The following is a 14344-nucleotide window of genomic DNA, read 5'->3' as shown; positions in this document are numbered from 1 at the left end:
TTCCCAGATCTTTTTATATTCCTTTTTTACAGACTATATTACTGATAATACCTTTGGAGGTGGATACTAGTGATTGCATTCAGGGGCACTCGCCATGGGAGCCACATCTCCAGCCCTATTTTGTATTTACTTAGAGTCAGGGTCTCATTGAATTGCTTGCCTCGCCTTTACTGAGGCTCGCTTTGAACTCGCAATCCTGTCAGCCTCTCCAGCTGTTGGGATTATAGGCATGTGCCACCATGCTTGCCCGGATCTTTTATGTTCTTATAACTAGCCTTAAAGGAATAAAATATGTATCTGAATAGTTCATTACAATGACTGACAGCCCCTTCTAGAAAATGTGTGGCCTTATTGCATAGCAAAAAGTTGAAAGAATGTGGAGTCAGAAGACTTGGCTTCTGTTACTTTTGAGCTTTTATACTTCAGTCCTCTTACCCCTCTTACCCTCAGCTTCTATAATTGAAATACCTTGTATATTCCAGAAGAGTATAATAATAAGGTCCAAATATGAAATATGCTAAACTACTCTAAAAAGTAATAAAAAGTAATATTTTCAGAGTTAAGAATTTTATGTTAAGAATATTTGAGATTGGGTGGGAAGGGACAGAAAAATGTCTGTAAATTCAGAAAACATAGGCCATAATCCATTTTATATTTTCTTTTTTTGCTTCCAAAGGTCATTTCTTCATTTGATATGATGATATACTTTGGTGCTTTGTGCCTTCAAATTTCAAGACACCTTCATCTACATATCTTCAAGATTTCATATCATCAAGCACCTGAACAGGTTCACAAGCATATTGACTGACTAAATAGCCCAAGGAAAAGAGGAGAAGCAGTTAGGGGAAACCTATGTGTGAAGGAAATCCCCCTGTGCAGGAGGCTAGTATACTATCCAATAAGGTTATATTTGAATTTAATAGATAAATCCTATAGATTCCATTATAATGATTTCAGTAATGAAGTCCTCATTATGTCTCATCAACATTTTTGATCAAAGGTATTATCAGTAATATAGTCTGCAAATTAGAAACAAGACAAAAGAATGAAAAACTGAACATAGGTAGTTCTAAACAGCAATCTCTTTGTGTCTACAAAATATTTATCAGACACTTGGGATTTTCATTGCCAAAGAATTACATAAGAATTCAGAACTTAAACTTTAGCCATCCTGAACATAATGGCCTTCTTTGCTAAAAACTGATAACTCATAATTGTAAATGCATGGCTTATAATAGTGTAACTGAGTTTGATAGTATAAAAAAATTTATGCTAGCCATTTTTCAAAAACTATGTTAATTACTGCTATAAAAGGAAAAGTACCAACTAGAATTTAAAAGGGCCATGGGAATTAATAATCTGTATTTAGTAAAAGATTTTGTGGTACTAGTTCAGAAAAACATGTGAATCCTTATATTGAGGGTAACTTCTTGATATTATGGGTTAAAATTTCATTGCCATGAAAAAGACATTAAACATTCCCTTTTAGGAAAGACAAAAAACAGCAACTAAAACAGCTGATATGTAAGAAAATTAGTAACTTATAAAAACATGGCAAAAACATCCTTCTATAGAATATTAGCCAGTTACTTCAAGTACACATAACTCATTTAAGGTAATAAGGGGACAAAATAAGTATCAGTTATTCAACCACTAAGTACTTTGGGCTCTGATTCTTCTCTTTCTATTCTTAGTTGAAAAGATTTAGATTGCTTTTATAAATACTAGAACTATCATCAAGATCTTTGATGATCCAAATCTTCAGACTCTCATTTGACCCTATTTCTAATTTTATAGAGTTACATAGGCCATATTGCTGTATGACGAAATAATCAGAAAAAAATAACAAAGATTACTATATCTAGCCAAGAAACAAACATTTTAAAAATGAACAGTGGAAATTTATATTCCCTAAAATATACTTCTATGAATTAAGTACATAGAAAACATTCTGGAGATACTTATTTTGCCTCCATAACTATTGGTAGAACTTCTCAAATAAAGACCTTCTTAGAAGTTTGAATAGTACTTAATATTTATATTCTAGGTTAGGGTATCACTCAGTGGAAGAATGCATGCTTAGCATGGGTGGGGTCCTGGGTTCAGTCCCCAGCACCACACACTCAAAAATTTGGAAGTAAACTGTCCTCTTATTGTCGAATATTTCCTAATGGTGGGAGCATTAATTTCTTTGTATAAATTATCACAGTAAAAAAACACGATGATTTGTATAGACTTGCTTTTAAAAACCTGAAAGACCTTAGAAGTAACATAAGGGTGGGTTATAGAGGCAAAAGTTAGAATTTAAAATGGAAAAGCATGAGAAAGTCATTCCTTTACTTCTAATGGACATATCATTTTTTGCCTGGATGGTTCATTGGAAGTAATTTCAGCAAGAAAAAAAAAGAGTTTTAACTGACTTATTTCAAACAAATGTTGAAACAATTTAATATTTGTTAAATCAAGCATTTCAGCCAGGCACTATGGCATAAGCCTGTAATCCCAGAGATTCAGGAGGCTGAGGCAGGAGAATCATGAGTTCCAGGATAGCCCCTGCAACTTAGGGAGACCCTGTCTCAAAATAAGCATTTAAAAATGGTCTGGGGAGTGCCTTTGGGTTCAATCCTCTGTACAAAAACAAACAAATCAAAAAACCCACAAATGTTCCTTAAGTTTTTCTATTTAAAGAATGTGTATTTTAAAAGACAAGGTATAAAAAATAACTTGTTCAGGTTTGAAATGAATGTAAAATCAATTCCACATTTTTATTGATATTAAAACTAAAAAGATATACCAGGTAAAATTATCTTTGAAGTCATAATATACTTAATTAGTTATGTTAATGACATACTCTTAATTATTACTAAGAAAATGTGTCAATTGTGGACCAAGCCGAATTACCTGATATTTTGATGTCTTCGTGGAAATGACACACTCACAAATGCAGGTTTTTAAAATCTTAAAACCTAATATTTATAGGCTGGGTTGGTTGTCACATGCCTGTAATCCCAGCGGCTCTGGAGGTTGAGGCAAGAGGGTGTGAGTTCAAAGCCAGCCTCAGCAACAGCAAGGTGCTCAGAAACTGAGACCCTGTTTCTAAATAAAATACAAAAAAGGGCTGTATATGTGGCTCAGTGGTCTAGTTCCCAAGTTCAATTCCCAGTGCCCCCCCACTTGCAAAAAAACACCTAATATTTATAAATCTTGCTGTTATATTAATGATTTTAGCAGTTTAATTTATTCTAGGACACAAATTTAAATTCTTTTAATATACTTTATATGCCAATAGAATAGATTTCTCTTGAAATCTTATTTTCATTAGAATTGGCTATGTAATAGTATATAGAAAAGAATGTATATGTAAAACAGATTTTGTGGTTTTTTTCTTAAGAACAATGTAAGCCACATGTGGTGGCATAGGCCTGTACTCCCAGCTAATTCAGGTAAGGGGGAAGGAACACATGAACCCAGGAGTTTGAGACAAGCTTGGGCAACAGAGCAAGACCTCAAAAAAAAAAAAAAAAAAAAAAAAAAAAAGGAATAAAGAACAATGTAATCTTTATACTTGTACTTTGTACATTTGTGACTAACAAATACACTGAAGCCTAAATCTAAATTCAGTATCTTTATTAATACTAATAAAAGTAATAGAAAAATTCACAATTACAACTTCAGAGCTGAAAGCTTGATACATATAATTTAGGAATAGCTGGTACTTCACATAACTGTTGCAATTTTTTTGGAAGTTTGCAGGAAGGGAGGACTTACACTTAAATAAGCTACTGATTAAACTTGTTTTAATTTAAACTTGAATTTCTGAACTACTCTAAAGACTTACATGACTTTTAGCTAATGTTATAATTGTATCATATTACTTAGGTTCAAGTTCTTTCTTCAAAGAGTCATCAGAATAACATGGACTGAAGAGACTTTCGAACACTTGCCATCTCTTGCTGCTGCTGTTTCATGAAAGGAGATATTAAACATTTGTTTAATTTTTAGTTAAGTGTTATACAATTTCAGCAAATAAAATATTTCAGTGCTTACACCAACCCTTATTTTTTCAATTTGAAATATATTGACTTACAGTTTCCATCATAATTTTTTTTTGCAACATAGCCATTTCTTTTTTAAGTTCACTTTGTGTACCAGTAAGTAGATTATCATGATTCTTCTCCAAGTCCTCCAAGCTCTAAAACACAAAAGGTTACTTCAGTTTTAGACCATAACTTTTTACCTCAATTTCTAAACTTGGAAAATTGTCAAAAAAATAATGTTAATTATATTTATTCCAACTAAAAATACATTCTAAGTAATACATGAAGATCAAAATTCCTAGTATGAAAAAGTAAAATAAATCAGATATGAATCAAATACAATTTCAGAAGATACAATAGTAGTATACTTTACTGGAAATAATGGGTTAAAGAACTATTAATGTAAAAGTGGAGAAAAAAAGGAAAGGTACCATCAGTATAATACCATAATTTTGAAAATTTCTAATAAGTTTCTCAAACATCAGGTTATAACCTACTAATTATGACCAATAGTCAATGTGACATGAATTCACTAGAGAGAAAAAAATGATCTATAGTATGAACTCTTAAAACAACTTACATTTTAACTCTTTACTATTTACTCAACAGTTATCCTAGTGCCTACTATGTAAAAAGTTACTATGTTAAGTGCTGTGGAGAAATTTAAAAATAAATAATGCATGGTTGCTTCTTTATTCCAAAGAGAAGAAACATATAAACAAAAATAACACAAAAGCTTTATAACAGGAATGGAAATGTAGCTTACTCAGGCTATATCAAAGAAAATGGGGATTGAATCCAATTCATTTGGCAAAAAAGTAAAATTTCAATAAATAAAGTATTCTAGGGGGAGAATATAAGCAAAAGCATGGACATACAGTGAGTGGGTTCAGAGAAAGCAATTATGTAGAGGGGTAGAAGTAATAAAGTACATGAAACTTAAAAAGAGTCATGACAGGGATCTCAAAGACCTAAGAATGTAGAATGGGAATGTAGATTTTTCAGTAGGAAAGAGATTTTTTTTTTTTTTTTTTTAGAAAAATAACATGGAAGACTTATGAAGGATGGCCTGGAGAACAGAGAAATCAGTTAAAGAGTTTTAATGGTAAAACCAAAAAGTGATAAGGCCCCGAACTAAGGTAATAACAGTGGGAATTAAAAGAAAGAACCACTGATGAAGAAAAATTACAAGATCCTAGTTATAAATGAATGTCAAAGATAAAGGAGGTGGAGGAGTCAGAGTATACTGAAGTTCCTATCCTAGGTAGTAATGTTTAATTATAACATTTAGAAAAAATATTTTCTAGTTTTATCAAACCTTCATACCAATTAACAAATTTTATTCTCAGGGAGCATTAGAGAAAGCAAGTTCTCTACGTGAAAATGCTTTTAATTTTAAAAGTAACTTTTGCATTTTTTAAACTATTTTACTATTTAGATCACAACTTGCACAATTGTCAGTAAATAATTTCAATCCACAAATTTTTATTCTTAAGCTATCTTGCCTATCTCTTAGAAGTTGGAATATAAATTCATTTTTGATTACTGCAATAAATTCTAAAAGCAAATATGCCATACTTATATGTACATCTGAAAATAAATATTAATTTCAATTGGATCTTTTCTATTTAATAAAGACTATGTAGAAACAGTTAAACAGAGAATAATGACTTAAATGTTAATTATGTGGATTTGATACATAAGTATATTTCCAGGTAAAATTCTCAATTTACCATTTCTGTCTTGAATAATCACCATAAAACAGAATCCTAAAGTAAAGATATATATTGTCACTTGTCAGAAATGAGTTCAAAATGAAAAGGTAAAAATTTTAAATGCATTAGCAAAATACTTTCCCCGTAAGTTTGGAAACAAAAGAATTATTTTCTATTTCCATAAGTATATTGTTTTTTAAGACTGTATTGTTACAAAATGTACAACATTTACCTTTATGAACTGCTCATATAGTTGTCTAATTGTTTTCAGTCTCTGATTCTGAACAATTCTAGATTGTTGAAAAACCTTTTGTTGTTGTCGAAACATATTCTATAATCATAAAAAGAAAAAACTGTGGTAATAACAATTTGGTAAATTATTTTGTTTGTTTTCAGTGCTGGGGATCAAACCTAGGGCTTCACACATGTTAGTTAGACAGACATTTTACCTCTGAGATATGTCCCCAGCCCTGAAGTTTTAAACTTAGCAAAAAATAATTCCATATTGCACTTGAAAAGAATAGTTCATAAGTTGATAGTTTTAAGTTTTTGTTTCAGTAACTATTATGACAGAGTTTAGATCATTTGTGTTTATTGCTAATATGGAATAATTATAATAATCTTACCAGTCAATGAGTAGGAAATCTTAATGCTCAAGACATGTATTATTCTAGGTAATTTCAATATCCACATGGATGATCTTCCATAATGGTGGTCTTTCAGTTCCTTAACCTATCCTCCACCAATGATTTTTGTCTTCCCTATTTTAGCCATTCACTTACATACTTATACACTAGATTTTGCCTTTATCAATGATAGGACCTTTCTATAGTATTGATAATGGCAAACAAAATATATATTAACTTTGTGTTCAAACTTATATGAACTCATTTAATCCTGTGAGATAGATAGGTACTCATGAGTCACTTTAGAGTTGAGGAAACTAAGACTTAAAGTTAAATAATTTGCCCATAGTTTCACAGGTACCAATTGCTCAAACCAGGATTTGATCTCAAACTGTATTTTTCCAGAGTCCAGGTACACTGCATATGCATAACTGTTTCTCCACACATCCCAGTATTTGATCACCACCTCAACATTCAAGCTTACTCTCTTTAGTAATACAGTTCAATAATATATCAGGAAACCAAATCCATTAATTCTACCTATTTTCACTGTCATTCCTATTCCTGTTGTCCTAACTTTCCTCTTTCCCAGCTTAAATTATATGGACAATTATTATAATTACTCCTTTACATATATACCTTGCCCCTTTCTGACTCTTTGTCACACTTAATTGGTTAAACCTCAACCCTGAAAAATTCAACTCTCTAGCTACTCTATCTAGAAGCAAGACTTTCACCATCTGATTATCTTATTAAAGAAATAAAAGAAATCTAAAGAGAACTTTATCAGTTTCCCATTACAATATCAACTGTCCACCTACATTAATTTATGCTCAAGATACTCTGCATTCCCTTTTGTTTCGAAGGATGAACTATCCTTGTGCGTAAGGCCAACTTCTTCACATGTCCCAGCCATTCTCAAGAATTCAGCAAATGCTTCCCTCTTTCTGTTATTTTAAATTTGTCCCTCTAAATTATTCCTGTCAATACACAGACATGTTGCCACTTCTCTTATCTTAAAAACAAAAAGAACAACAACAACAAAAAAAAAAAACACCCTATTTTTCTCCTCAGGTCATCTTATTTCTTTGCCATTCTGTCTTGTACTCATTTTAATCAGATTTTTGCCCTCACTTTTCTACCAAAATCATTCTGATCCAGGACACCAATGGTCTTCCACATTGCCAAATCCACCCTATTTGGCCTATAAGCAGCATGTAACAAAAGTAATCCTGTTTCCTTCTTTAAAAGCTTGCTTTATTTGGTGTAGAGTGGTTTACACATTAGATATTAGCTCAAACATAATGGAGTTTCCTTTGTGGGTTCTCCCTTACTTCCAGAACACTAAACATTCAAGTAAAATTTATAATTTACAATCATGACTTTATCTCATCTAGTTTTCATGGCTTAAAAACTGTCTTTAAACTAATACTCAACTTTGTATCTTTAGCCTCTCTCTCCTGAACTCCAGACTAATATACCAGTGACCTATTCAACCTCTCCTTAGACATTTCATGTGCATTTCAAATTTAACATTTCCCAAACTGAGTTAACCAGCTCCCAAGTCAATACCTTAGCTCTTAAGGAATGTTTGATAATTACAAACAATGAAAGGATAAGTTGAAAGAGCAATTAATGCAAAGTATTTGAGCAGGGCTGACTTCTATCTCCTATAACACATTAAGAGTCAACTATCTGGGTGGGGGCTGTAGCTCAGTGACAGAATGCTTTGCCTTGCATGTACTGACCAAGGGTTCAATCTCCAGCATCTCAGATTAAGAAGAGAAAAAAAATTAAGAGTAAACTATATTCTGACTATAGTGATTAGCTCAGGAATGAACTACTAAATCAGGATATTCCTCCAGAACTTTCTGCCAGAGCTAGCGAGAAAGATTATCTCAATCCACTGCAGTTACGAGATTATTTTAAAAATTTGTAGTAAGTCTAGAATTGAACAACAACAACAACAAAAAATCTATCAAGATGAACCCACTAAGGTTTGGCAATAGTCCCAAGTTGCACTACATAAGCAACCCTTTCCTATCCCCATCAGGTATGCCTGAATCTAAACTACACTGATTTTCATTTATATTATCCAATAATCCTTCTTTTGTCCTTTAACAAATTTTTGTCACTGGAAAATCAAGAATTCCAACCAATGTAAGATGGCTAATGGCTTTTGTGAGTATAATATATTCCTATTCTGTGGTTTGCAGTTCAGCATCTTTAAAAAACACAGCCAATAATGAGAAATGGAATCTGGTTTAGTTCCATGGGCCTAATACAAAGCTAGATTCTCTACTGATACTTGAGACTTGGTTATAATAAATTAATTGAAAAGCTAATAATGATACCAACAGCTAGTTTTTCTTCTTGTTCCTCAGCTTTCTGCAAATCTATATCCCACTGCTGAAACAGAGTCATAAATTGCTGAGAATATTCTTGGTTAAGCTTCTGTCTGTAAAACATAATAATGAATGTTGTCACACTTCATGCCAATAGGAAAAAAAAACATGCAAGACAATATTGAGTTGGTGTATTTTTATCCTACATAAAAAAGAAGGAAATCAAAGCAACTTAAATATTCTGATAGGAAACCAAAAAGTAAAATTACATTCATACTGATTCCAGAATTTTTTTCCTAATAAGCTAAAACAAAGTCCTCTCACATGCTTTAGCTATTGAAAATTTTATCATTTATATAAATTTTCCAGAAAAATTTATTTGCTCTCCAAAGAGTTTATTTTTCATTTTCCCCTACTGAATGTACATATTGATATGTTAAACAGATTAAAACATTTCTAAATAGAAACATGTCATTTGACTTTTTTCTCCATTTTGGCACAGGAAAGATTTTGTACAAAGGATTAGTTAAATCAGTGAAAATATAAAAAATATTTACAATATAAAATTGACCTCTTCTTACATTGTCAAACATAGTTAACTATAAGATAACTAATAATTTCTATGATATTTACCTTTTACTTAACTAGTATATTTCTGGAGTGAATGTGCATTATTTTTATAATTTAAAAAACCTCATTTGTTATCTGGAAGGAGAAAAAAGTAATTTACACCTGACATAACTTTCCTGTGTTCATGTACGAATACATGACCAGTGTAATTCTACATCATATACACCCATAATAATGGGAAGTTATATTCCATGTATGTAAAACATATCAAAATACACTCTTATTATTGTATATCTAAAAACAGCAACAAAAAATGTAATGTTCACTCACTGCTAAGAAGCAGTTATCAATTCTATGAAGGCATGAGGTTATAGGACTACTTGCTTAGAGGAAAAATCAAGCCAAATATATTTTCACTAGACTCTCCAAAAAATAGAAGATCATAATACTACTTTTCATAAGTGACTGTACAATATATACTAAGTGATAAGAATGTGACCTTAAAAACCCAGCAACCTTACCTTTGCTCCTGCTGTGTTTTCCAAACATGTTCAATTTTCTGGTTACTGGTTTTGAAAGAAGCCTTGGTATACATTTCTAATCTTTTTCTCTTGGCAAGAAGAGCTTTGTTAATGTCAGCTATATTGAAAGAAACATTCATTAAAATTGAATATTGGAGAAAATTATTTTGTTCCCACATATCTAAGTAAATATAATTATGGGTAAAGTTCATTAAAATATTAAAGAGATATTTAAAATTAAATTTAAAATACCAACATAATATACAAAAAGTTTTATATTTTTGAGCATTCAGGATTTTAGATTTCAGACTAGTAAGTCTGTGCAAATATTTCAAAATCCAAGAAACTCTGAAATCTGAAACATTTATGGTCCCAGGCATTTTGGATAAAGGATTCCCCAGCCTCATCCCAATTCTGATTTTCCTAAGTGAAAATAATTTTTAAATTTAGGGGTGATAGAAAAAAAAGAGCTAATAAAACAAAGGACAGGATAGACTTCAATTTCCTCACGAGAAAATATTTTAATAAAAGCTAAAAAAGGACACACTTGGCTGAATCATTATTAGAACTCATTATATAAAACACATGAAAATAATCTATTATAAACCTAATTTTAAAAAGCCTAATTAAAAAAGGATAACAAATAAGAAAATTATGTTAAAATATAGTTAATGACACTATTAAGTATATTTTTTATTAAAAGAAACAAAGACCAAAGATAGAAAAAAAAATCTTAGTTTAATAGATGAATTCATTTAAGAATACTTTAAATAAATGCTTTCATGGAGCTTTCTTATAGACATTTTACCACTAAGCACTGCAATTCATAAAATTTAATACTTCAAATAATACTATGGATCTACCACAAACAGTTATCACTCAGTAATCATGATGGTGCTGTACTACATATAAATATTTTATAATTTTAGCATCCAAAATAATACATTTGTAAAACAGTGAACTGTCACCGAACAAAACACATATTAAAAAAAAAAGATTTGATTGTATGAATAATCCTTCTGAGAAGCCAAATATTGACTCATTTTAAAGAGTATTTTCCCTTAAATTTCCCTGTAACTGATATTTAACATAAAAAAAAACTTAAAAATTTTGGATCTGATTATAAATGTCTTAATGGCTAACAAAATTGTTTTTCATTTTCAACTGCAGTTTATTAATGTAAAAATAACAATAGTTATTTTAGAGCCTTCAATTTATAATCCTCCCAAAAGAAAGGAACACAGAAAGAGTTCTAAAATATAGAGTAAATGAAAAACTGATGTACATACAGATATATAGATATGTACTATGTACACGTGTTACTCAATCTTAAATTACAAAGAAGTATATACTTTTCCCATTCTTCCCCCCGCCTAAAATTCCATTAAAGCTTACACATGTCTAAAAGCATCATTCTCACATGGTGAAAAAGGTTAAGTAAGGAAATTAATGAAACTAAATCACACTTGGTTATGCAAAATCCCAAATGTGAGCAAAGAAATAATAGTTGCGTAGGTCGCTGATTAACATTTTCTATTGTACAAATTACTATGTGGTTTTAAATAATTTTCTTTAAATGAAAATCTCCAAAAACATACCTCCAAATTTTTCCAACATGTTCTGTACTTCACCCCTGTAAAGAAATTACACTTAAAAAACTTTTAGAGATGGGGAATGTAACTCAGTGTCAGAGCATTTTTGACTAGCAAGTGCCTAAGTTCAACCCCAGCAGGAAAAAAATAAAATAAAATAAACTTTTAATTAAAGATCTATAAAATATCATACTTATTTTGGAAGAAATATCACAGCCAAGTATTTTACATACAATACTTGCCAGACAACCAAAGCCAATTTTTCTTATTTTGAATGTTACCCCATATCTTCAACTATTCCTGCAGAAGGCCTTTTCTTCCCATGCTTATCAATTGCTGGGGTCTTTCCTGTATTGACGAAAAAGGAAAACATTTTTGATATTACGTATGCTACTTTGGTAAATTTTAATGACATAATTTTCATTTGTGAGTCTTTTAAGCATTTTGCCAATATAATTTTAAAAGTAGATATATAAACAGTACTTTCTCTGCAGGTTGGGTAAAATTAAATCAAGTTTCAGAACTATTTTATAGGACCAATCTTTCAAGTCTTCCTGGGGTAAGGTCATACATAATAAGCAGTGTACTATTCATGGACAAGTTGGGAATAATGATGGCAAAGGCAAGAGATGCTATGTAAATTTTTTTAAGTCTGATACAGGAGTATTAGGATTCAAAGGAGAAACAAAGCACATGAAAATGCTTACCAAAATTTTATTAGTTTTAAATAGATTCAAAACAAATGAACCACAGGATATCATAACTGTCCAGCTTTAGTTATACAGTACCTTCAGCAACATCCTCCTCTGAACCACTCAGATCTTTATCTTCTTTCTCAAAGTCAAAGGCTCTTACAAGCTGATCCTCCACTGATTGTTTCCCAGATTTCCCAGAATGCTTTCTTACAGAAGGTACCATATTTAGATTAGATGTCTTCAGACTTAAAAAAAAAAAAAAAAAAAGACAAGTCTTTCAAACCCATTCCAAAAGCATCATTTAAACCAACTGATAAAATTTAAAACGTTACCCGTTTCCTAGTACATTCCGTTGGTCCAAAGTTAACCTATTGACATTTGTTGGTTAAAAAGGAAAAACAGAGTGGGGCACAGTGGTACAAACCTGAAATCCCTGAGGCTTGGGAAGTTAAGACAGGAGGATCGCAAGATAAAGCCAGCCTCAGCAATGGCGTGGTGCTAAGCAACTCAGTGAGACTCTGTCACTAAATAAAATGCAAAATAGTGCTGGGGATGTGACTCAGTGGTCTAGTACCCCTGAGTTCCAATCCCTGGTACCAAAAAGGATCAAGAACATAATGATGGCGTCAACCCCGACTCCAAAAGTGCTATGCCCATGAGGATTGCGAGATCTGAATTTGAGCCCCTGGGCAAAAATCTGAATCTGGGCAAATCTATTCCACATCTCAGTCTCAAAGTGGAATCGCGGTTGCTGGCAAGACAGATCATGCCAGACTTAGTTCATGGCAACACTCATCTCCCAGAGGAGTTCCATGGGACTGGGGCCGAGGGTATCGCTCAGCGCTGGAGCGCTCGCCCCGGATTCCATCCTCAGTCCCGCAAAAAAACCCAAACCAAGCAAACAGCAAGGCCGGGCGCCGGTGGCGCACACCTGTAATCCCAGCGGCTCGGGAGGCTGAGGCAGGAGTACCGCGAGTTCACCCCAGCCTCAGCAATGGCGCGGCACTCAGCCACTCGGTGAGACCCAGTCTCTAATTAAATACAGAACAGGGCTGGGGATGTGGCTCAGAGGCCGTGTCCCTGAGTTCAATCCCCGGTCCCCCCACCCACGCACCCACCACCAAAAAAAGTCCAAGCGGGACTAGGAAAATTCTATGAAACCTCTACAACATACATAGGACATACATATGGAGGGAAAACGAAGGAAGGGAAAATGAAGGAGTCCCAGTTCCCTGCCCTAGTTTTTAACGGGTTTGGGGCGCGCAGGAGCAAGAAGGCGGAGGCAGGCCCCAGCCGCGCTCCCTATAAACCCGGCCCCAGACGCGGCTCCGCCACCTGCCCTCCACCCACCCGCGCCTGCCCCAGGCTCTGCCCTCGGTGGGACCCCGGCCCCATCTTCCCGTCGGAGGCCCCAGGTAACGCCAATGGGGATTCACCTCAAAAGCAAGAGTAGCCTCGGCCCGCAGGAACCCCCAAGCCGACAAATCCCACCCCTCCTTACACCTAAATAAACCTCAGTGGCCCCATCACGTTACTAGACTCCTCTGACAAGTGACCTTAAACGCTCAGGCCTCCCCTATCCTGGCTCCTCACCTGAGAACTTTGCTGCTTCGTCGTCGTCGCCGCCAGAAAACCTTTCTGAGGCAATTTGCTATTCGAGCGGGAGAAAAACCAGTCTTGCCTCAGCCAGGCGCCTCGCTGATTGGCTGAACGCCGGGCGCATGCGTTCTCGGAGACGAGTCCACCTCCCACCCCCCCGACGGGGCGATAGCTCGCGGGCACGTTCGCCACGCCCACGTTTTAGCCCGCGCTTGAGGCTTGGCGCCTTCCAGTTTCTACATTTTAAATTTATATAATCTCAAAAATGTGAAGAGACAGTGCGAACTATGAAACAGATGAACACATCACCTACTTTGTGAAGTACAACTTCACCGAAGTTGATTCACGGATTCTCCTCAGGAAAGCCTATCGGCCTCAGCCCGCCCCTTTCTCTCACTCCCCTTTCCCGCCACTTGTGAGAGGTGCGAAAGTTACCCGCGGGGCGTGCTGAACGTTCAACTCCTCCCATTTGCTAACTTTTGTTACCAAATGTACCTGCCCTTGAACAACGGGGCTTAGTTTCGTTTGTGCAGAGCAGAAACAAAAACAAAACCCCACTCTTCCACGATTTTTCCATGGATTTTCTTGTCAGTATACATCTGAGTTATTTCCAAAGCCGATTGAACATTCTGATTTCTTGCGTG

The 14344-nt window shown here is 34.0% G+C and overlaps 2 protein-coding genes across 9 annotated transcripts in view; one reads left to right on the top strand and one right to left on the bottom strand.

Moving 5' to 3' along the window:
• The window catches only part of Chpt1 (choline phosphotransferase 1), a 21546-nt gene extending 15426 nt beyond the window's left edge, over positions 1-6120 (top strand). For 2 of the 6 annotated variants that reach the window (XR_007347599.1, XR_007347590.1), the window contains 2 exons: positions 677-882; positions 3880-4052. Coding sequence is in view for 3 of the 6 variants with exons in the window: in XM_048803121.1 (XP_048659078.1) it covers positions 677-787; positions 3880-3924 (156 nt within the window). In the remaining 3 variants the exon portion in view is untranslated. Of the gene's footprint in view, positions 1-676; positions 904-3879; positions 4053-5074 lie in introns of those variants that run through there. The other 4 variants (XM_048803121.1, XM_015482855.2, XR_007347591.1 and 1 more) reach the window with 3 other exon arrangements.
• Sycp3 (synaptonemal complex protein 3) lies at positions 3613-14344 on the bottom strand. 3 transcript variants are annotated; one of them, XM_048803130.1, is made up of 8 exons: positions 13695-14344; positions 12195-12346; positions 11688-11754; positions 11413-11447; positions 9815-9932; positions 8737-8836; positions 5985-6083; positions 3613-4192 (listed from the first exon to the last, which is right to left on the bottom strand). In XM_048803130.1, exons 2-8 carry the CDS (start codon positions 12322-12324, stop codon positions 4064-4066), a joined length of 678 nt encoding a protein of 225 aa, XP_048659087.1. In that variant the 5' UTR covers positions 12325-12346; positions 13695-14344; the 3' UTR covers positions 3613-4063. The 3 variants fall into 3 exon arrangements, with proteins under 3 accessions (XP_048659087.1, XP_015338342.1, XP_048659086.1); XM_015482856.2 differs by lacking the exon at positions 13695-14344 and having other exon boundaries at positions 3613-3959; positions 4088-4192; positions 12195-12354; XM_048803129.1 differs by lacking the exons at positions 11413-11447; positions 11688-11754; positions 12195-12346; positions 13695-14344 and having other exon boundaries at positions 9815-10445.

The sequence above is a fragment of the Marmota marmota genome, unplaced genomic scaffold (assembly GCF_001458135.2).
Source record: "Marmota marmota marmota unplaced genomic scaffold, marMar, whole genome shotgun sequence".
NCBI classification, from domain to species: domain Eukaryota; kingdom Metazoa; phylum Chordata; class Mammalia; order Rodentia; family Sciuridae; genus Marmota; species Marmota marmota.
Note: the sequence above shows the minus strand (reverse complement) of the source record. Positions and strands in the feature narration are given on the sequence as shown.

Coding starts and splice junctions, on each gene's coding strand:
- Sycp3 (XM_048803129.1), bottom strand. CDS start 10,221: ATGAGGCTGGGGAATCCTTTATCCAAAATGCCTGGGACCATAAATGTT. Junction 6,084..8,736: donor AACAAGAAGAAAAACTAGCT/GTTGGTATCATT, acceptor TTATGATTATAG/AATATGTTTCGACAACAACA. Junction 4,193..5,984: donor TATATGAGCAGTTCATAAAG/GTAAATGTTGTA, acceptor TTTGTGTTTTAG/AGCTTGGAGGACTTGGAGAA.